Source organism: Globicephala melas, chromosome 4 (assembly GCF_963455315.2).
Source record: "Globicephala melas chromosome 4, mGloMel1.2, whole genome shotgun sequence".
NCBI lineage: Eukaryota > Metazoa > Chordata > Mammalia > Artiodactyla > Delphinidae > Globicephala > Globicephala melas.
The window spans coordinates 116304733-116330024 of NC_083317.1; the positions used below are offsets into that span (position 1 = coordinate 116304733).

Genomic DNA, 25292 nt, shown 5'->3' on the forward strand with positions numbered 1-25292 from the left:
CTAATAACAAATAATTTAAAAATGTGAGACCCAACTCATTTATGTATTAGGAATTCACAAAAAGATGCATTAAGTCAAAATGTTTTCTAAACTATTAATTCAATAGTTAAAGAAACCAGTGTGAGATCTTTTGTTAAAACTTGGAATGACAGTTCCTTTTTGACTTATGCTCACTACTGCATCCCCAATGTTTAGGTAGAACAGTGTGTCCAGAGCACAGCAAGTGCCCAGTACATATTTACTGAATGCATGAATAGATATTTAAATCTGGAATTTACCATACAAGTTAAGGTATAAGTTACTTAAGGGCAGTATTTCTTAAAATACTTAAAAGTATTAATACTTTAATACTTAAAAGTATTTCTTAAAAGCAGCTTTATATATCAAAAATAATATTAACAAATAATTTTGTTGGCACTAAACTAAATGAAGGCCTCATGAAAGACCGGTAGATCTCATCAGGCCTAAACATTTCTAAGAATACTGGACTGACCTGGAAATGTGTAAAGTAACAGGAATTCTCATTTACCTCTTGTAGGATGGCAAATTGGTATAAACACTTTGGAGATTAACTTGGCACTATGCAGTAAATTTGATGATATACATACTCTATGACTCAGCTGTTTCACTCCTAGGTAAATAAATGATCTAGAAACACACCTACAACCAAGGTGGTATGAAGCAGAAGTAGTAGTAGAACTAGAAGGGCAAAGGGGAGACTTCCAGTTTCTGGTGTGGCACCTAAGGATCTCGGAAAAAGCTCACAATAAGGAAAACGCTAAAAAAAACCCTGAAAATCAACAGCTCTTTTTAGATCTATTGAAGGACTAAGGTCACAGAGAAAACTGCCTCCTCCCGAATTGGACAGACAGATTAGCAGATATAGAGAATCACACCCTACTAGAGCAGAAGCCCAGGAGCAAAAGACTGGAAAACAGCACCAGGTAGAAAATCGTAAACTGTAACTGATAAATTGCTGGAGGCTCAGTGTAGATGAGTTTGAGAGTTTAAAACTCTAGGGGAAGTTTTCTGGTCTCGCACGTGAGAAGCAGAAGTCATGATTCTGCCATAACAAGTAAAAAACTGAGCAAACTGAAACATCAATAATTCTTCTTAGATCCATCAGAGAAATGAACTCACAGGGCAAACTACTGCCCCCTACACTGGAGATGCAGACAGGTAGATACAGAGAATCACAACTTATCAGAGCAGAAACCCCTGAGCAGAAACTTCACAGGAACCAGTACCAGGGTAGGAAAAACTGAACTGTAATTGATGAACTGCTAGAGGCTCAGTGTGTACAAGTCTGAGAGTTTAAAACTCCAGCGGAGCCTGAACATTTTTTGTGAGTTTTATCTTGTGGTGCTCTACCAGGTTCTCACAGTGAATGGTGGAGAAAAATCCCCTTGGGCTTCTGGAAGGGGAGGAGAAAAGCAGCCACTTTAAACTATGCCAGGGCATTCTGTTCTTAGTAAGCCTGCCCTCAAGGATAAACTATCACAACCTATTAGGGTTTTTATCAGAGTCTAACCAACATGGAGGAAGGGAAAAACCCAACTCCAACTTCTCCAGCCATCAGGTCACACTAAAGGCTGGGAAAAAACCGAAAGGCACTTGTGAAGTTCACAGCCCAAAGCCGACAGGCTCACAAAAAGATTGAGACCTACTCACAGGATTATAGAATGCTTCCTGTCCCCCACATCTCACCACCACACCACCAATGGCCTACTTAATGGAATTCCTTTCACTCAGAATATCATGTCCCACTTTTCCAACAAAAAATTACAAGGGATACTAAAAGGCAAAAAACACAGTTTAAAGAGAAAGAGCAAGCATCAGAACCAACCTCAGATTCGGCAGGGAGGTCAGGATTATCAGATCATAAATTCAAAACAACTCTGATTAATACGATCAGGACTCGAATGAATAAAGCAGACAATATGCAAGAACAGATCGAGGTAAAGTAAACAGAGAGATGGAAAATCTATGAAAGAATTAAAAAGAAATGCTACAGATCAAAAACATAAACAGAAACGAAACATGCCTTTGATGGGCGCATTAGTAGACTGGACACAGGTGAGTAAAGAATCGCTGAGCTTGAAGATATGTCAATAGAAACCTCCAAAACTGAAAAGCAAAAGAGTGGAACAAAACAAAACCCAATATACCCAAGAACTGCAGAACAGCTAAAAAAGAAAGGTGTAGCATGTGTGTAATGGGAATACCAGAAGGAGAAGAAAGAGAGAGGGGACAGAAGCAGTATTTGAAGAAATGACTGAGAACTTCCCCGTTAATGTAGGACAAAAACCCACAAATCCAGGAAGATGAGAGAGCACCGAGCAGGGAAATGTCAAAAAATATGAAACCTAAGCATATCATATTTAAACTGTAGAAGATCAAAGATTAAAAAAAAATTATCTTGAAAGAAGCCAGAGGGAAAAAAACACCTTACCTTTACAGGAACAAAGATAAGAATTACACCTGACTCTCCTCAGAAACCAGACAAGCAAGAAGAGAGTGAAGTAAAATATTTAATGTATTGAGGGGAAAACCCCCCCCACCAACCTAGAATCCTGTACCCTGCAAAATTATCCTTCAAAAGTGAAGGAGAGGAGTGATGTCAGCAAGATGGCAGAACAGGAAGCCTGCCCTGGGTCTGCCTGCCACCGTGGAGACTTAACATTAACAAACAGACCAAATGCCTCTCCGAGAAATCCAGAAAACAGTTAAAAGGTTCCTGCAACAAAGGCAAGGGTGAAGCCAACAACATCAAAGCCCGCTAAGAAAATTCATTACACTGTCCACTCTCTTACACCAGAACTTCTCTCCCCTGGGAGGTAACCCCCAACTCCTGTGTTCTACCTGGTAAGGGAAAGGTATAGAATGTATGCCTAATGTCAGAATTTTAGAAGGGCTGCCCAAGGGAGCAGTTTCTATCTTGATGTATCCAAGTACTGACAAGAATGGGGTGCCAGACTGGGGGTCTCTGAGAACAAAGATGATAAACTATGCACTAGGGTCTGCAGTACCACAGACACACACTAGATAGAAGCTCCAGTATCACAATTTACTACAGCTCCAGAGAGGCTGCAGTCTTACATGCAGACACCGGGGGAGTTCCTGAGTAGACCCTAACCTTCCTCACTTGAATACTTAACTATAAGGCTACCACAGTCACAATATGGAACTGGTGAAAAACATACAGATAAATGGGGCAGAATAAAAAGCCCAGAAATAGAGCCACATAAATATAGTCCACTGCTCTTTGACAACAGAGCAAGAAAGAAAGGATAATCTTTTTAAAAATGGTGCCAGAACAACGAGGCATACCAAAAAAATTCATCTAGATAAAAGAGAACTTTAGGGCTTCCCTGGTGGCGCAGTGGTTGAGAGTCTGCCTGCCAATGCAGGGGACACAGGTTCATGCCCTGGTCTGGGAAGATCCCACATGCTGCAGAGCGGTTGGGCCCGTGAGCCATGGCCGCTGAGCCTGCGCGTCCGGAGCCTGTGCTCCGCAACGGAAGAGGCCACAACAGTGAGAGGCCTGTGTACCGCAAAAAAAAAAAAAAAAAAAAAAAGAATCCACCTGCCAATGCAGGGGACACAGGTTCGATCCCTGGTCCAGTAAGATCCCACATGCTGTGGAACAACTAAGCCCGTGCACCACAACTACTGAGCCTGAGCTCTAGAGCCCATGAGCCACAACTACTGAGCCCGTGTGCCACAACTATGGAAGCCCGCATGCCACAACTACTGAAGCCCGTGCACCTAGAGCCCATGCTCTGCAACAAGAGAAGCCATGGCAATGAGAAGTCCGTGCACCGCAAAGAAGAGTAGCCCCCACTCGCCACAACTAGAGAAAGCCTGCACGCAGCAACAAAGACCCAACACAGCCAAAAAAAATAAACAAAATGTTAAAAATTCACCTTTAAAAAAATAAGAGAGAACTTTATCATTGTGATAAATGGCATTTTTTCATTTTTCTCATACTGAATATAGTTCCCTATGTTATACAGTAAATCCTTGTTGCTTATCTATTTTATGTACAGTAGTTTGTATCCGATAATCCCATACTCCTAATTCCCTCCCTCCTCTCCCTTTGGTAACCAGAAGTATGCTTTTTATGTCTGTGACTCTGTTTTGTATATAGATTCATTTGTATTATTTTTTAGATTCCACATATAAGTGATATCATATGATATTTGTCTTTCTCTGCCTTACTTCACTTAGTATGATATTCTCTAGGTCCATCCATGTTGCTGCAAATGGCAATAGTTCATTGTTTTTTCATGGCTCAGTAATATTCCATTGTATACATACACCACATCTTCTTTATCCATTCATCTGCTGAAGGACACTTAAGTTACTTCCATATCTTAGTTATTGTAAATAGTGCTGCTATGAACACTGAGGTACATGTACGTTTTTGAATTAGAGTCTTCGTCTTTTCTAGATATATGCCCAGGAGTTGGATTGCTGGATCATATGGTAGCTCTATTTTTAGTTTTTTAAGGAATCTCCATACTGTTTTCCATAGTGGTTGTACCAATTTACCTTCCCACCAACAGTGTAGGAGGGTTCCTTTTTCTCCCCTGCCAGCATTTATTATTTGTAGACTTTTTGATGATGGCCATTCTGACTGGTGTGAGGTGATAACTCATTGTGGTTTTGATTTGCATTTCTCTAATAATCAGCGATGTTGAGTATCTTTTCATGTGCCTGTTGGTCATCTGTTATATCTTCTTTGGAGAAATGTCTATTTAGGTCTTCTGCCCATTTTTTCATTGGATAAATGGCATTTTTGAAAATTATACAACTAACATCATACTCAATGGTGAAAAACTGAAAGCTTTCCTCCTAAGATCTGGAACAAGATAAGGGCGCATGATTTCACCACTGCTATTCAACACTGTACTGGAGGTTCTACCCAGAGAAATTCACAATGAAAGGAAATAAAAGGAATCCAAAATTGTAAAGGAAAAAGTAAAACTATGTATATTCGCAGACGACATAATCCTATGTATGGAAAATCTCAATGAATCCACAAGAAACCTACTAGAGCTAATAAATTCAGCTAAGTTGCAGGTTACAAAATCAACATATCAGTTGGGTTTCTATACACCAGCAATATACAATCCAAAAAGAAAATTAAGAAATTAATTCCATTTGCAATAGCATCTAAAAGAATAAAATACGTAGGAAAAAAATCTATTAACAAAGGAGGTGATAAGACTTATATACTGAAAACTGTAAGACACTGATGGAAGCCACTAAAGAAGACCTAAATAAATAGAAAGACATCCCATTTTCATGGATTGGAAGATGTAATATTGTTAAAGTTTCAATCCTACCCTAAGCAATCTACAAGTTCAACACAATCCCTGTCAAAATTCCTACAGCCTTTTTTGCAGAAATGGAAAGCTCAAACCTCAAATTCAGATGGAATTCGCAAGGGATCCTAAATAGCCAAAACAATCTTGGAAAATAAAGAACAAGGTTGGAAAACTCATACTTCCCAATTTCAAAATGTAGTGCAAATCCAGAGTAATCAAAACAGCGTGGTACTGGCATAAGGACAGACATAGAGATCAATGGAACAGATTTAAGAGTCTAGAAATAAACCCATTCATCTATGGCCAATATTTTTGACAAGGGTAAAAGACCATTCAATGAAGAAAGAATAGTCATTTCAACAAATGGGGCTCGGACAATTGCATTTCCACATGCAAAAGAATAAAGTTGAAGCCCTACCTCACACTATATATAAAAATTAACTCAAAACTGATCAAAGACCTAGTATGGGCTACAACCATAAAACTCTTAAAAGAAAACATAGGGGTAAATCTTCATGAGCTTGGAATTGGCAATGTATTCTTTTTTTTATTTTCTTTTATTTTATATACAGCAGGTTCTTATTATCTATTTTATGGCAATGTCTTTTTTTTTTAACAGATCTTTATTGGAGTATAACTGCTTCACAATACTGTGTTAGTTTCTGTTGCACAACAAAGCAAATCAGCCATATGCATACACATGTCCCTATATCACCTCGCTCTTCAGCCTCCTTCCCACCCTCCCTATCCCACCCCTCTAGGTGGTCACACAGCACTGAGCTGGTCTCCCTGTGCTATGCTGCTGCTTCCCACCAGCCAACTATTTTACATTCGGTAGTGTATATATTGTCGATGCTACTCTCACTTTGCCCCAGCTTTCCCCTCCCACCCCATGTCAGGTCCATTTTCTATGTCTATCTCTTTATTCCTGCCCTGCAACTAGGTTCGTCAGTACCATGTTTGGGGGTTTTTTTTTAGATTCCATATATATGTGTTAGCATAGGGTATTTGTTTTCTCTTTCTGACTTACTTCACTCTGTATGACAGACTCTAGGTCCATCCACCTCACTACAAATAACTCAGTTTCGTTCCTTTTTATGGCTGAGTAATATTCCATTGTATATATGTGCCACATCTTCTTTATCCATTCATCTGTCGATGGACACTTAGGTTGCTTCCATGTCCTGGCTACTGTAAATAGTGCTGCAATGAACATTGTGGTACATGTCTCTTTTTGAATTATGGTTTTCTCAGGGTATATGCCCAGTAGTGGGATTGCTGGGTCATAAGGTAGTTCTATTTTTAGTTTTTTAAGGAACCTCCATACTGTTTTCCACTGTTCACAGCCATTGCACTGTCTTATACATTCCCAGCAACAATGCACAAGGGTTCTTATTCTTCCACATCGTTGTCAATGTTCTTTGAAGCACAAAACCTTTTAATTATGATGAAGTCCAAATTCTCTATTCTTTTTTTGTTCATGCTCTTGGTGTCATAATTAAGAATACACTGTGGAACAGTATGGCAGTTTCTCAAAAAGTTAAACACAGAATTGCCATATGACCCAGCAATAGCTCTCTTAGGTACTTACTCAAAAAATGAATGCAGGAACTCAAATATACTTCTACACCAATTTTCAGTGTTATTCACAATGGCCAAAAGGCGGAAGTAACTCAAGTGTCCATCAGCAGATAAATGGATATACAAAATGTGGTAAATTCATACAATGGAATATTATTCAGTCATAAAAAGCAATGAAGTTCTGATACATGCTACAACATGGGTAATCCTTGAAAACATTATGCTAAATGATATAAACTAGACATAAAAGGACAAATATTGCATGATTCCACTTACAAGAAATATCTAGAATAGGCAAATTTGTAGTGACAGAAAGTAGACTAGAGGTTATCAGAGACTGGTGGGAGGTGGGAACAGGAAGAAATTGTTTCAGAGGTACAGAGTTTCCAGAATGATGAAAAAGTTTTAGAAATAGATAGTGGTGATATCTGCAAAAACACTGTGATTGTAATTAATACCATTGAATTGTACCCTTAAGATGGTTAAAATGACAAATTTTATGTTATATACATACTTTACCAGAATAAAAAGAAATATCAAAAAAAGAATCTGGACATAGATGTTACACCATTCCCAAAAATTAACTCAAAATGGATCATAGACCTAAACGGAAAAGGCAAAACTCTAAAACTTCTAGAAGATAACAGAAAATCTAGGTGACCTTGAATTTGACAGTGAGTTTTCTTTTAAAATATTTTTCAACTTTATTGAGGTATAATCTACATACAAGAAACTGCACCCATTTAAAGTATACAATTCTATGAATTTTCACAGATATGTACACCTGAGAAACCATGTCCACAATCAAGATACAGAACATTTCCATCACCCCCCAAAAGTTTCCTTGTACTCCCTGTGCAATCAATCAATCTCTCTCTCCACCCCTGGGCTCCAGGTAACCAGTGATCTGCTTTCTGTCACCATAGATTAGTTTGCATTTTTTGGAATTTTATATAAATGGAATCATGCAGTATGTGCTTTTTGTGTCTGGTACATAATCATCTGATTGTTTCTTCTTAGACCTATTAACATAGAGAATTATGCTGATGATTTTTCCTAATATCAAGCCATACTTCTATTCCCAGAACGAGTCCCATTTGGTCACTGACAGTGAGTTTTTAGGTACAACACCAGAAGAATGAACCATGAAAGAAAAAAGCCGATAGGAGGGACTTCATTAAAATCAAAAACTTCTTTGAGAAAGACATTGTTCGAGGTTGAAAAAACAAGCCACACACTGGGAAAAAATGTTTGCAAAATACATATCGGATAAAGACTTGGTATCCAAAATATACAAAGAATTCTTAAAACTCAAACAAGAAAACAACCTGTCTTAGTCCATTTGGGCTGCCATAACAGATACCATGGACTGGGTGGTTTAAACAACAAACATTGACTCCCCACAGTTCTGAAGGCTAGGGAATCCAAGATTAAGGGGTTGGCCAATTTGGTTCCTGGTGATCGCTCTCTTCCTGATTTGCAGATGTCTGCCTTCTTGCTGTATCCTCACATGAGGGAGAGATCATGTCTCTTGTGTCTCTTCAAGTACGAAGGCACTTAATCCCATGCATGAGGGCCTCATCCTCATGACCTAATGACTTCCCAAAGGCCCCTACCTCCAAATATCATCACACTGGGGATTATGGCTCTAACATATGAATCTTGGAGGAATACAAACATTCAGTCAAGTGTACAACCCAATTAAAACGTGAGTAAAAGATCTCATCAAAGAAGATATACAGATGGCAAATACAAATAAGCATCTAAAAAGCTGCACAACATTATATGTATGAGATACCACTACACACCTACTAGAATGGCTACAATACAAAACACTGACCACACCAAACGCTGGGGAGGATGTGCAGCAACAGAACTCTCAGTTATTTCTGGTGGGAGAGCAAAATGGTACAGCTACTTCGGAAGACAGTTTAGCGTTTTCTTACAAAGCCACACAGTGTCTTACCTCATGATCCAGCTATCATGCTCCTTGCTGTTTACCCAAATGTGTTGAAAACTTATGTCCACACAAAAACATGCACACAGAAGTTTACTGCAGCTTGATTCTTAACAGCCAAAACCTGGAAGCAACTAAGATGTTCTTCCATAGACAATATGGAATAAACATACTTTGGTACAGACATACAATGGAGTATTATTCAGCAACAAAAAGAAATAACCTATCAAGCTACAAAAAGTCACGGAGGAGCCTTAAATGCATATTTGCTATTCCAACTATATGACAGTCTGCAACAGGTAAAACTATAGAGACAGTAAAAGATGAGCGGTCGCCAGTGGTTTGTGGGAAGGAAAGAGAAAGGGATGAATAGATGGGGCACAGGGGATTTTCAGAGCAGTGAAACTATTCTATATGATATGGTAGATACATGACATTACACATTTGTCAAAATGCACAGAATTGTACAATGCAAAGAGGGAACTCTAATGCAGACTATGTAATTTAGTTAATAATATTTCAATATTTATTCATCATTTGTAACAAATGTACCACACAAGTGAAAGATGATAATATTAGGAGTATTTTAAGAGGGGAGGGGCATATAAAAGCTCTCTATACTTTCTGCTCAATTTTTCTGTAAACCTAAAACTGCTCTAAAAATAAAATCTGTTAAAAAACAAAAATGTTTTTTAACAAAAGGCAGGGGCACTGTGTTATTCTAAATGTCAATGTCACAAAAGACAAAGGCTGAATAAAAAGTCCAGATTAAAGAAACCCAAAGAAATATGATAACTACATGCAATAAGTGATACTAGATTGGATACTATACTGGAAGAAAAATTATTATAAAGGAACCTATTGGAACAACTGACAAAACTAGAAAAAGGAATGAATTAGATTAAAATCATCCATCAACAAATTTCCTGAAGTTGGTGACTTAAGTGCAGTACCACAAAAGAATCTCATTATTCTTAAGAAATACACATGAAAATATTTAGACATAAAGGATCATGATGCATATAACTTACTCTCAAATTATTTAGATGAAAAATTTTATATACATACATACATACGTAAAGAAGGAGAGCAAAAATGATAAAGCAATAGGTTGCCTCCAAAAACTCATGTCCACTTGGAACCTGTGAATGTACTTTATTTGGATATAGGTTCCTTCCAGATGTAATCAAGTTAAGATGAGGTTACAATGGATTTGGGTGTTCTTATAAGAAATGGAAATTTAGACACACATATACACACAGGGAAAAAAGCCATGTGAAGATGGAGGCAGAGATTGGAGTTATGCTGCCACAAGTCAAGGAAAGCCAAGGATTGCCAGCAACCACCAGAAACAAGGAAGAGGCAAGGAAGACTCCTTCCCTAGATTAGGAACAAAACAACCCTGCCAACACCTTGAGTTTGGAATTCTAGCTTCTAGAAATATGAGAAAATAAATTTCTATTGTTTTAAGCCACCTAGTTTGTGGTACTTTGTTATAGCAACCCTATGGAAGCTAATATAGTAAGTAATAGGTAAATCTGGGTAAAGGGTATATGGGTGTTTTTGGACAATTCATGCAAAGTTTTTTTGTCCTCTTAACAGACTCTTTCTCAGAACAAAAGTTTTTTAACTTTGAAGCAAAGTTTTTCTAAGTTTGAAATTATTTCCCAAAAGGTTAAAGATAAATACAACCAAGGACTTGAACTGACATTTCTACAAAGAAGACAAATGGCCAATAAGCACATGAAAACATGCTTAACATCATTAATCATTAGGGAGATTCAAAGCAAAACCACAATGAGATACCATGTCACATCCATTAGGGGATGAATATTATCAAAAAAAAAAACCCAGAAAATGACAGCGTTGGCAAGGATGTAGAAAAACTGGAACTCTTGTGCAGTGCTGGTGGGAATGTAAAATGATGCAGCCACTATGGAAAATGGTATGGTGTTCCTCAAAAAATTAAACAGAGAATTACCATTTAATCCAGCAATTCCACTTCTGGATATATACCCAAAAGAATTGAAAGCAGAGACTCAGACAGATATTTGTCCCTCTATGTTTACAGCAGCATTATTCACAATAGCACCCAGGTATCTAGCAACACACGAATGGATAAACAGTATGTGGTACATGCATAGAATATTATGAATATTACTCAGCCTTAAGGAAAGAAATTCTGATACATAATACAATACGGATAAACCTTGAGGACACTATGCTAAGTGAAATAAGCCAATCACTTATTATTTTACTTACATAACATACCTATAAAAGTCAAATTCATAGAGATAGAAAGCAGAATGATAGTTGCCATGGGCTGGTGGGAGGGGAAAATGGAGTTATTGTTTACTGGGTGCAGAGTTTCAGTTTGGGAGGGTGGAAAAGTTCTGGAGATGGATGGTGGTGATGACTGCACAACAATATGAATATAGTTAATGTCACTGAACTTTACACTTAAAAATGGTTACAGTAGTAACTTTTATGTTATGTCTATTGTACTACAACAAATACAATAGTTGTATGTATATGTTTAGAGGTACGGTGGCCTTGACAAGCTGATTTTAAATTTACATGGAAATTCAAAGTGTCAAAAATAACTAAAAATTGTTGAAGAAGAGCAAGGTGGGAGGACTAACTTGATCAGATATCAAGACTTACCATAAACCTACAGTAACTGAGATAGTGTGGTATTGGTATAAGGACAAACAACAAGACCAACAGAAGTCCGGAAACAAACTCACACACAAGACCAACAGAAGTTCAGAAACAAACTCACACACCTCTGACTGCGTCAGAGGTGACCAACACTGTGAACAGTTTATTTTTAATACTTAGCTCTGGGACAACTGGATATCCTTATACAAAATATCAAATTGGAAATAACTTAAATTGGGCCTCCATTTTACATAATCAATTTAGACAGACTAAATACCCAAACATGAAAGGCAAAACTAGAAAGCTTTCAGAAGATAATATAATATCTATGTGACCTTAGAGTATGGAAAAAGTTCTTTTAAAACATGCAAAAACACTACCATAAAAGAACTTTAGGGGACTTCCCTGGTCGTGCAGTGGTTAAGAATCTGCTTGCCAATGCAGGGGACACAGGTTCGATCCCTGGTCCGGGAAGATCCCACATGCCACAGAGCAACTAAGCCCGTGCACCACAACTACAGAGCCTGCACTCTAGACCCCGCGAGCCACAACTACTGAGACCACGTGCCACAACTACTGACGCCCGCGCACCTAGATCCCATGCTCTGCAACAAGAGAAGCCACCGCAACGAGAAGCCCGCGCACACCAACAAAGACTAGCCCCCGCTTGCCGCAACTAGAGAAAGCCTGCACACAGCAACAAACACCCAACGCAGCCAAAAAAAATAAATATATATATATATATATATATTAAAAAAGAACTTTAGTCCTATGAAAACATAAGCGACAAACTAGAAGACAGTTAAGACACAAAAAATCAGTGAAGAACTGATTCACCACACACCACAACTCCAGGGTGGGTTTGTGAGAACATCTGAAGAATTCCTCCTACATGTAAAAAGCAGGGGAGGATAACCCAACAGGAAAATGACATGAAAGGTGCTTCATGGAAGTGAAAATCTAGCTAGTCAATAAAAATATAAACAGGCACTTAACCTCACAGACGAGAAGGGAAATGTAAATTAAAACCACTATGAGCTATCTTTATAAACCCATTGGATTGGCTAAAATTTAAAGGGCTGTCAGTACAAAATATTGGTACATATGTGGGACAACAGGAACTCCTATACACTATTGATGGGAATATAAACTGGTACCATCATCACTTTGAAAAAAACTTGGTATTATCCAATAAAATTGAAGACATGTATATCCTAAGCCAGCTAATCTACTTCTAGGTATATACTCTAAAGAAATTCATGCTCATATACACCAGAATATATGTACAAGAATGTTCTTAAAAGTATGGTCTATAATGGCCCCAAACTGGGGAAACAAAACAGAACATTGAATATCAACTATACTTCAATAAAAAATAAATAAAAAACAAAACAAAAAACCCCAATGTGTATTAATAGTAAAAAGGATAAATAATATATTTATACAAAGAAATAAAAGTGAATGAACTACATATACATGTAATAAAGTGGGTTAATTTCACCAAAAAAACTGTTAATAAAACAGGTAAGGGGCTTCCCTGGTGGTGCAGTGGTTGAGAGTCTGCCTGCCGATGCAGGGGACACGGGTTTGTGCCCTGGTCCAAGAAGATCCCACATGCCGCGGAGCGGCTGGGCCTGTGAGCCATGGCCGCTGAGCCTGCGTGTCCGGAGCCTGTGCTCCGCAATGGGAGAGGCCACAACAGTGAGAGGCCCGCGTACCGCAAAAAAAAAAAAAAAAAAAAGAGGTAAGGCCAAAAACGCAATTCAAAAATAGGAAAAATTAAATCATATTGTTTTGGAATCCATACATAGGTGACAAAACTTAAGATAAAGGCAATGAAATAATTGTCATAAGCCAGCATAGTATTACTTCCAGTGAGGAGGAAAGGATTACAATCTAGAAGGGGACACAGTAGTTTCTGCGATGCTAGTAATGTTATGTTTCTTGAATTGGATGGTTCCAGAAAAATGTCTTAAGTACTTTTCTGTATACATGTCATACTTCACATTTTTTAAAAAATGTGAAGGTATGGTAAGGATAAACACCATACAGATGAAAATGGCTAGAGAAAAACACACAGTTATGCTGATTGGTTCATAACTATGAACCTGAAAGGGAGGTTCAGGCTCCCAGGCAATGTTTTATATGTCCCTAGTCCATCTGCCCATCTACTCTCCCAGAAAAACATTTTATACCTTTCTGTTCTTAAACCTCCAAAATCTCCTCCCCCATCCTCAGCTTTCAGTTGATGATTGTGTTTTCTACTTCATTGAGAACAATGGAAGTAAAGAATATTTCCACAGCCTGACCACCATAAACACTACCAGGATTTTGCACCCACATATTCTACTTTCCCTTAGCTCAACTCTCCATGCTCCTATCTAAGGCCAATCCAACTATTTGTACACCAGATCCCATGCCTTCTTGCCTTCACAAAGACATTATTATAGCAATTCCCCCATCTATCACCTACGTCATCAATTTCCTTCAGCAATATGCTATTATTTCTTAATGAAACTTCCCCTACCAGCTACTACACTATTTCTTTACTCCCCTTTGTAGTTAAGTTTCTTGAAAAAGTTGTCTATAGTTACTGTTCCTCTCCTTCCATTCTCAAACCCACCACAATCAGGTTTTTGGACGGACCACTCTGTCAAAACTGTACATCATGATAATAACTTCTAATGGTCAATTAGTTCTCATCTTACTTATCTATCAGGAACATTTGACACAAGTTATCTATCACTCCTTGCTCCTTAGAGATTTGCATCACTTGGTTTCTGGTAAACCACTCCTTCTGATTTTCCTCTGTATAACTTAGTCACCCCTTCTCAGTCTCCACTGCTGATTCCTCTTCTTCCTTACTCAATGTTGGGATGCCCCAATGTGTCTTTAGTATTCTGTCCATCCATACTCATTCTCTTGGTAATCTTATCCAGTCTTATGATTTAAACACATCTTTTTATATCAATACTTCCAGTTCAGACCTCTCTCTTAAACTCCAGACTCATTTAAATGTCTAGTGAACATGTGAAATTCCACATGTCCAACACTGATTTCCCAAATTTCCTCCCCAAACCTGCTCCACCATCCTTATTTCTATTTAAGGCAATGCCATCCTTCCAGTCACTGAGACCACAAAATCTGGAGTCATCCTTGTTTCCTCTCCCCATAACTAGTCCATCAATAAATCCAGTACATTCCATCTTACAAATGTATCTAGAATCTAAAATTTCTTCACTCCCTCTACTGTTGCCACTCCAGTCCAAGCCACATGCATCTTTCACTTGGATTACTGTGACGGCCCCCATCTGGTCTCTGCTTACACCCCGACCTTCTGCATCCTATTCTTAACATAGCAGCAAGAAAGGCCCACTCAACTTTTAATTTAGATCTTATCTTTTCTCTGCTCAAAATCCTACAACGGCTACTTACCTTACTCAGAAGAAAAGCCAACTATGCACGCCCTTTTTAGCCTAGGACAATATCAACATCATTTATTTTACTCTTTTTTTCCCCCTGGTTTTAGGAAACATAAAAATTAACATACAAAATGGAGCCTAAAAAAGTGATTCCTAAAGCCAGTCCTCAAATTGGTTTATGAATAACTTTTACTTAATCCGCACTGTATGATGATAGCACACTGCATTTTTACGAATGTTATTTATTTTTTAACATGTAATTTTCCTATTTATTTGTTTTTATATTTTTCATAAAATATGGTTATTATAAATGGTAGGTTTTTTAAACATTTTGTTACTTGGAAAAATAAAAAATTTGCAGAACTAAGTTTTTTTTATTGAAGTATAGCTTACAGAATTAAGTTTTAATGCCTTCTCTACTTCTCCTTTCCACTCTCTATGCATTTTCTCTGCTGAATTAAAAAACAGAACATTTTTACTGGTACAGAAATTGAAAATTCTGGGGACTACTGGCCAAAAAGATTTAATAAGCATGTACCTACACTAAAAGCTCACCAAGCATAAGCAGGAGAAACTACATTGGCTAAAGTATTAGACCCATGCCCCTCCCGAGCTCTGTTAGTGCTGGCTGTGAGACATTAAATTTTTTGCCTTTCTGACCCACTATTTCCTCATATATAATGCCCATTATAGTACCCATTTCATAGAAATATGAAAATTAAATGAGATGATACATTTACAATATATTGACACATAATAGCTATCTACTGTGTTTAGTTAACACAACACTATAAACTATGTGTTTAATTACTGCAATGTTAATACAGTGGTGGTGTAGGGTGGGAGAGAGAGTGGGAGCAGACCACCCTGGTGGAGATAAGTATTTTACCTACTGATGTTTAGAACTTCTGGCACATGGGGATAATAAAAAGCATTTTGGTCAGTTTCACTATTGTTTTTAAATTCTCTGAAGACCATGTACCCCCTTCTTGCCTTCACCAGGATAAACCACAGCAAAAGACCTTCTTCCACATTCACTCATTCATTATTAACTAAGTGTTAGGCATAGGGTATGGCAAGGACTCAGAAGGTTGCATTAGAGTATAATCACCATGTACTATTAAATAAACTAAGGGTTTTTATTTAGAAAATAAAAATATTCACTTACCTTTTTTGAATTTATGTATAGGGAGTTTCTTAAGTTGATCTTTACGAAGTCTGTTTCTTCTAGCTCTATGTCTATCCTGGACAAATTTTGTGATCTAAAAATAAAAGAGAAAAAAAAGGGAGTCAGATATTAAACATGCAAATAGAAAATGACCATTAAAATAACAAATGTCTTTTATGTTTCTAGATAGCTGCTACAAATCAATTCAATTTATTTAAACCCTAGTCATGAGACTATTAATTAAAATATCCATGATTAGTTATCATTAGTGATTAGTTAGCCCATAAATTATCCTTTGAATTTTTATTCAATGACCTAAATTATCTTTAATTTACTCTGACAAAAACATTATAAATAACATGTAACTATTTGTTGGAAAAATATAAATGGTAGATTCCAGGTTACAAAGACTCCACTGGATCAAAAATGGGGGGGTTGGAATTTCTGTAAGTTACAAACTGATAAAATTTTCAAACATAACATGCACTAAAGCTGCACTTTCAGTGGTTCTAGCAGCAAAATGGACAGAAATAATACAGAACACCTGTACTATAAATATTCAGAAATATCAGATAAAATATACAAAATATTTTAAAGTATAAATTGCTATCCTTGCAAGAATAAAAAGGAAGTCCATGGGACCAGAACCAAATGCCACAAACGAAGTCCATAAAAGAAAATTTTGACAAATTTGACTACATCAATGTTAAGGACTTCTGTCCCCAAAAGATACTGTTTAAAGATAAAAGACAGTTCACAGACTGGCAGAAAATATCTGCAAATTGCATATCTCATAAGGGATTTCTATCCAGAATACATAATGAATTCAAAATTTAATAATAAGAAAACAAGCAACCCAAGAGAAAAAAATGGGCAGAATATCTGAATATACACTTTGCTACTGAAGATATACAGATGGCAAATAAGCACATGAAGAGATGTTCAACATAATTAGTCAGGAGAAAAATGAAAATTCAAATCACAAATACCACTATATACCTATTAAAATGATTAAAATGAAAAAGACTGACTATACCAAGTGTTGGCAGGGAAGTAGAAGAACTGGCACTCTGATACACTCCTGAAAGGATTGTAAAATGGTACAACCACTTTGGAAAATAGTTTGGTGGTTTCTTATAAATTTAAACACATATTTACCAAATGACCTAATCATCCCACTCCTACTTATATTTAGTGAATAGAAATGAAAGTGTATATCCATATAACAACTTATATACAAATGTACAAAAAAGTCTATGTCAGCTTTATTTGTAATAGCCAAAAATGAGACACAACCCAAATGTTCATCAGCGGGTATGTGTATAAACAAAACGGTGGTATAGTCATACAATGGAATACAACTTGGCAATAAAAAGTAATGAATATCAATATATTCAATAACATATATGAATCTCAAAATAATTATTCTGAGAGAAGGAAGGCAGACACAAAAGAGTATGTAATTTATGATTCCCTGTATATAAAGTGGTAGAAAATGCACATTAATCTACAGTGACCAAAACCAGAGCTGTGGTTGCCCAGCAATGGTGTGGGGGGAGACATGAAGGAAAAATTTGGAAGAGGTGAAAGGGAGTGATTATCACAGAGTATGAGGAAACTTTTTGAGCTGATCCGATATTTTATTATCTTAATTGCGGTGGTGGTTTCTCAGGTATACATACGTATGTTAAAACTTACCAAACTGTACAATTTAAATGTGCAGTTTATTAATATATTAATCAGTAGATGTTTATTTTAAAAATTTAATAGTAACCACTAGAAAAAAACAATATAAGCTTTCAAACTAGTAGGAAAAAGGGAGAAAGGGAGACAGAAAGAGAAAAAAAGTTGAGTAATCCAAATCTGTATAGTAGAAAAAAAAATAGAATAAAAAGTAAACAATAGAAATTAGTCCAAATCACAAAAATGCAAATGGGGTAAATTCACCAGTTTTTTTTTAAAAGAGTATATCATATTGGATAAAGAAAAAATTCCAACCATTCACAACACACAAGATTAAAACTTAATGACACATTAAGACAAAAGTAAAGGTAAAAAATACAGGGATAGATAAAATTATATCATGACAGTACTAAGTAAAAGTTGGCATATAAAGTAAAACAGGATATTAGACAAAAATCATTAGGAAATAGTTATCACAATGATAAAAAGGACACTTCACCTAAAAAATAACAAAATTATGGGAGAAATACACAAATTCACAAGCTCAGTAATTTCTAGATCAAGCAGACCAAAAAAAAAAAAAATAAAGACCACAGACCTATGATGCCCAATATGGTAGCCATTATATACATGTAGCTACTGAGCACTTGAAATGCGGCTGGTCTCAATTGAGATTTGCTGTAAAAGTATAAAATACACACCAGTTTGCAAAGACTTAGTACAAAAAGAATAAAACATATTTTATAATTATTTATATTAACTGAATGTTGAAATACATTTTAGATTTATTAAGTTAAATAAATACAGTATTTAAGTTAATCTCACCAAAATATTTCCTTTTACTGTTTTTAATTTGGCTACCAGAAAACTTTAAATTACAGTAAATGTGGCTCACAACATCGTTCTATTGCACAGCACTGCTTTAGAAAACAGAGGAGTGCGAAAAACCATGGACAATTGCAATTGAACAGTTCTGTGAATATACTAAAAACCACTGAACTATATCATTTAAATGGGTCAATTTTATATTATGTGAATTATATCTCAATAAAAGTGTCTTTAAAATAATATAAAAGAAAGAAAAAAAAGACTGGACAAGACAAATACCCAAGCTCAAACTAATGGACATATATAAAACTTTGGACCCCACAATTCTTTTCACATATATGGTGGGGAATGTTTACAAAATTTAACCACAATTACCATGTCTCTTCACCACCTGGATTCTAAATAACTTGAAAATAAGATCATGAACTGGCAGATGGAAGCAGGTGGAGCACCTAACTCGGTGAAGAAAGAAACAGAACCTTCTCCTTAACCACTGAATTAGACTGCCTTACCCACCCAGATATAGACAAAGACAACCAGGAATGGCGTAGGCCTTTCCCTCACCCTCCCCTAGAACTGCAGAACCAGCCCTGGAGGAGCTGAAGACAGGTTCACCTCAAGAGAAAGATGAAGCTGAGCCAGCATGCCCTAATTTATTCTTCCCAAATGTACCACACAGATAAGGTACTTCATCTCTCCTAAGACCAACTGAGTAGAAGAGTAGGGAAGGGCTAGGAGTATTAGTAACTGAGTTTCCCATTCACATGGATGGATACATCAAAAGTGGTAAAGAAATATCCCATATAACAGTGAAAAAAATTTTCTCAATTTAAACCAAATTAAAATAAAAATATTCCTTATCAAAAGTAATGAGTTACATACAGCTAAAGTGATTGTTAAAGAGAAATTTATAACCTAAAGGCATACACTATAAAGAAAAATGAGTATTTAGCTGATCAAGCTAGAAAAAGAAAAGCATCGTATCCAAAACAAGTAGATGAAAGAAAATAATACTGCCAAGAGCAGAAATTCATGAGATAGATTAAAAAGGAGAGTAAATACATTAGAATATAAGTCCCACTGGAATGTAAAATACTTGACATCAGGGATGTTTCCCCATTTTGTTCACTGAGGAAACTTAACACCCTAGAGCAGTGCCTAGGTTCAGAGGTGCAGAATAAATATTTGTTGAATGAAAGAAAAAAAAGAAAATCTCAAAGTCCACTTCTCTGAAAGACAAACTTTATTTTTTGAATTTTATTTTATTTTTATACAGCAGGTTCTTACTAGTCATCAATTTTATACACATCAGTGTATACATGTCAATCTCAATTGCCCAATTCATCACACCACAATCCCCACTGCCCCGTGGCTTTCCCCCCTTGGTGTCCATACATTTGTTCTCTACATCTGTTGCTCAACCTCTGCCCTGAAAACCAGTTCATCTGTACCATTTTTCTAGGTTCCACATACATGCGTTAATATACGATATTTGTCTTTCTCTTTCTGACTTACTTCACTCTGTATGACAGTCTCTAGATCCATCCACGTCTCAACAAATGACTCAGTTTCGTTCCTTTTTATGGCTGAGTAACTTCTTTATCCATTTATCCACAACTTCTTTGTCCATTCATATGTCAAGGTGCATTTAGGTTACTTCCATGACCTGGCTATTGTAAATAGTGCTGCAATGAACATTGGGGTGCATGTGTCTTTTTGAATTATGGTTTTCTCTGGATATATGCCCAGTAGTGGGACTGCTGGATCATATGGTAATTCTATTTTCAGTTTTTTAAGAAACCTCCATACTGTTCTCCATAGTGACTGTATCGATTTACATTCCCAGCAACACTGCAAGAGAGTTCCCTTTTCTCCACACCCTCTCCAGCATTTGTTGTTTGTAGATTTTCTGATGACGCCCATTCTAACTGGTGTGAGGTGATACCTCACTGTAGTTTTGATTTGCATTTCTCTAATGATTAGTGATGTTGAGCTTTTCATGTGCTTCTTGGCCATCTTATGTCTTCTCTGGAGATTTTCTACTTAGCTCTTCTGCCCATTTTTGGATTGGGTTGTTTGTTTTTTTAATATTGAGCTGCATGAGCTGTTTATATATTTTGGAGATTAATCCTTTGTCCGTTGATTCGTTTGCAAATATTTTCTCCCATTCTGAGGGTTGTCTTTTCGTCTTGTTTACGGCTTCCTTTGCTGTGCAAAAGCTTTGAAGTTTCATTAGGTCCCATTTGTTTATCTTTGTTTTTATTTCTATTACCCTAGGAGGTGGATCAAAAAATATCTTGCTGTGATTTATGTCAAAGAGTTTCCTTCCTATGTTTTCCTCTAAGAGTTTTAGAGTGTCTGGTCTTACATTTAGGTCTCGAATCCATTTTGAGTTTATTTTTGTGTATGGTGTTAGAGAGTGTTCTAATTTCATTCTTTTAGATGTAGCTGTCCAGTTTTCCCAGCACCATTATTGAAGAGGCTGTCTATTCTCCATTGTATATCCTTGCCTCCTCTGTCATAGATTAGTTGACCATAGGTTCGTGGGTTTATCTCTGGGCTTTTTATCTTGTTCCATTGATCTATGTTTCTGTTTTTGTGCCAGTATGGTATTGTCTTGATTACTGCAGCTTTGTAGTATAGTCTGAAGTCAGGGAGTCTGATTCCTCCAGCTCCGTTTTTTTCCAATACTGCTTTGGCTATTCTGGGTCTTTTGTGTCTCCATACAAATTTTAAGAGTTTTGTTCTAGTTCCATAAAAAATGCCATTGGTAATTTGATAGGGATTGCATTGAATCTGTAGATTGCTTTGGGTAGTATAGTCACTTTCACAATATTGATTCTTCCAATCCAACAACATGGTATATCTCTCCATCTGTTGGTATCATCTTTAATTTCTTTCAACAGTGTCTTATAGTTTTCTGCATACAGGTCTTTTGTCTCCCTAGGTAGGTTTATTCCTAGGTATTTTTTTCTTTTTGTTGCAATGGTAAATGGGAGTGTTTCCTTAATTTCTCTTTCAGATTTTTCATCAAGAATGCAAGAATGCAAGAATGCAAGAATTCATCAAGAATGCAAGATATTTCTGTGAATTAATTTTGTGTCCTGCAACTTTACCAGATTCATTGATTAGCTCTAGTAGTTTTCTGGTGGCATCTTTAGGATTCTCTATGTATAGTATCATGTCACCTGCAAACAGTGACAGTTTTACATCTTCTTTTCCAATTTGTGTTCCTTTTGCTTCTTTTTCTTCTCTGATTGCTGTGGCTAGGACTTCCAAAACTATGTTGAATAATAGTGGTGAGAGTGGACATCCTTGTCTTGTTCCTGATCTTAGAGGAAATGCTTTCAGTTTTTCACCACTGAGAATGATGTTTGCTGTGGGTTTGTTGTATATAGCCTTTATTATGTTGAGGTAGGCTCCCTCTATGCCCACTCTCTGGAGAGTTTTTATGATAAATCGGTGTTGAATTTTGTCAAAAGCTTTTTCTGCATCTACTGAGATGATCATATGGTTTTTATTCTTCAATTTGTTAATATCATGTATCACATTGATTGATTTGCATATATTGAAGAATCCTTGCATCCCTAGGTTAAATCCCACTTGATCATGGTGTATGATGCTTTTAATGTGTTGTTGGATAATGTTTGCTAGTATTTTGTTGAGGATTTTTGCATCTATATTCATGAGTGATACTGGTCTGTAGTTTTCTTTTTTTGTAGTATCTTTGTCTGGTATTGGTATCAGGGTGATGGTGGCCTCATAGAATGAGTTTGGGAGTGTTCCTTCCTCTGCAATTTTTTGGAAGAGTTTGAGAAGGATGGGTGTTAGCTCTTCTCTAAATGTTCGATAGAATTCACCTGTGAAGCCATCTGGTCCTGGATTTTTGTTTGTTGGAAGATTTTTAATCACAGTTTCAATTTCATTACTTGTGACTGATCTGTTCATATTTTCTCTTCCTTCCTGGTTCAGTCTTGGAAGGTTATACCTTTCTAAGAATTTGTCCATATCTTCCAGGTTGTCCATTTTATTGGCACAGAATTGCTTGCAGTAGTCTCTTAGGATGCTTTGTATTTCTTCAGTGCCTGTTGTAACTTATCCTTTTTCATTTCTAATTTTATTGATTTGAGTCCTCTCCCTCTTTTTCTTGATGAGTCTGGCTAATGGTTTATTAATTTTGTTTATCATCTCAAAGATCCAGCTTTTAGTTTTATTGATCTTTGCTACTGTTTTGTTTCTGTTTCATTTTTTTCTGCTCTGATCTTTATGATTTCTTTCCTTCTGCTAACTTTGGGTTTTGTTTGTTCTTTCTCTAGTTTCTTTAGGTGCAAGATTAGATTGTTGGAGACTTTTCTTGTTTCTTGAGGTAGGCTTGTATAGCTGTAAACTTCCCTCTTAGAACTGCTTTTGCTGCATCCCATAGGTTTTGGATCGTCATGTTTTCATTGTCATTTGTCCTTAGGTATTTTCTGACTTCCTCTTTGATTTCTTCAGTGCTCTCTTGGTTATTTATTGACGTATTGTTTAGCCTCCATGTGCTTGTGTTTTTTTTATGTTTTTCTCACTGTAATTCATTTCTAATCTCATAGTGTTGTGGTCAGAAAAGATGCTTGATATGATTTCAATTTTCTTACATTTACTGAGGCTTGATTTGTGACCCAAGATGTGGTCTATCCTGGAGAATGTTCTGTGCGCACTTGAAAAGAAAGTGTAATCTGCTGTTTTTGGATGGGATGTCCTATAAATATCAATTAACTCTATCTGGTCTGTTGTGTCATTTAAAGCTTCTATTTCCTTATTTATTTTCATTTTGGATGATCTGTCCATTGGTGTAAGTGAGGTGTTAAAGTCCCCCACTATTACTGTGTTACTGTCGATTTCCTCTTTTAGAGCTGTTAGCAGTTGCCTTACGTACTAAGGTCCTCCTATGTTGGGTGCATATAAATTTATCATTGTTATATCTTCTTCTTGGATTGATCCCTTGATCATTATGCAGTGTCCTTCCTTGTCTCTTGTAGCATTGTTTATTTTAAAGTCTTTTTTATCTGATATGAGTATTGCTACTCCAGCTTTCTTTTGATTTCCATGTGCATGGAATATATTTTTTCCATCACCTCATTTTCAGTCTGTATGTGTCCCTAGGTCTGACGTGGGTCTCTTTTAGACAGCATACATATAGGTCTTGTTTTTGTATCCATTCAGCAAGCCTGTGTCTTTTGGTTGGAGCATTTAATGCATTCACGTTTAAGGTAATTATCGATACGTATGTTCCTATGACCATTTTCTTGTTTTGGGTTTGTTTTTGTAGGTCCTTTTCTTGTCTTGTGTTTCCCACTTAGAGAAGTTCCTTTAGCATTTGTTGTAGAGCTGGTTTGGTGGTGCTAAATTCTCTTTGCTTTTGCTTGTCTGTAAAGCTTTTGATTTCTCCATCGAATCTGAATGAGATCCGTGAAGGGTAGAGTAATCTTGGTTGTAGGTTCTTCCCTTTCATCACTTTAAGTTTATCATGCCACTCCCTACTGGCTTATAGTTTCTGCTGAGAAATCAGCTGTTAACCTTATGGGATTTCCCTTGTATGTTATTTGTCATTTTTCCCTTGCTGCTTTCAATAATTTTTCTTTGCCTTTACTTTTTGCCAGTTTGATTACTATGTGTCTCGGGGTGTTTCTCCTTGGGTTTATCCTGTATCGGACTCGCTGCGCTTCCTGGACTTGGGTGGCTATTTCCTTTCCCATGTTAGGGAAGTTTTTGACTATAATCTCTTCAAATATTTTCTCGGGTCCTTTCTCTCTCTCCTCTCCTTCTGGGACCCCTATAATGAGAATGTTGTTGCTTTTAATGTTGTCCCAGAGCTCTTAGGCTGTCTTCATTTCTTTTCATTCTTTTTTCTTTAGTCTGTTCTGCAGCAGTGAATTCCACCATTCTGTCTTCCAGGTCACTTATCCGTTCTTCTGCCTCAGTTATTCTGCTATTGATTCCTTCTAGTGTAGTTTTCATTTCAGTTATTGTATTGTTCATCTCTGTTTGTTTGTTCTTTAATTGTTCTAGGTCTTTGTTAAACATTTCTTGCATCTTCTCGATCTTTGCCTCCATTCTTTTTCCGAGGTCCTGGATCATCTTCACTATCATTATTCTGAATTCTTTTTCTGGAAGGCTGCCTATCTCCACTTCATTTAGTTGTTTTTCTGCGGTTTCATCTTGTTCCTTCATCTGGTACATAGCCCTCTGCCTTTTCATCTTGTCTATCTTTCTGTGAATGTGGTTTTTGTTCCACAGACTGCAGGACTGTAGTTCTTCTTGCTTCTGCTGTCTTCCCTCTGGTGGATGAGGCTATCTAAGAGGCTTGTGCAAGTCTCCTGATGGGAGGACTGGTGGTGGGTAGAGCTGGGTGTTGCTCTGGTGGGCAGAGCTCAGTAAAACTTCAATCTGCTTGACTGCTGATGGGTGGAGCTGAGTTCCCTCCCTGTTGGTTGTTTGGCCTGAGGCAACCCAACACTGGAGCCCACCTGGGCTCTTTGGTGGGGCTAATGAGAGACTCTGGGAGGGCTCATGCCAAGGAGTACTTCCCAGAACTTCTGCTACCAGTGTCCTTGTCCCCACAGTGAGCCACAGCCACCCCCCGCCTCTGCAGGAGACCCTCCAACACTAGCAGGTAGGTC

General features: G+C 37.0%; 1 protein-coding gene across 3 annotated transcripts in view; it reads right to left on the reverse strand.

Moving 5' to 3' along the window:
- Positions 1–25292, reverse strand: part of RNF13 (ring finger protein 13) — a 131791-nt gene that overhangs the window by 6616 nt on the left and 99883 nt on the right. For all 3 annotated transcript variants that reach the window (XM_030873249.2, XM_060298499.1, XM_030873253.2), the window contains one exon: positions 16123–16216. In XM_030873249.2, the coding sequence (XP_030729109.1) occupies positions 16123–16216 (94 nt within the window). The remainder of the gene's footprint in view (positions 1–16122; positions 16217–25292) is intronic.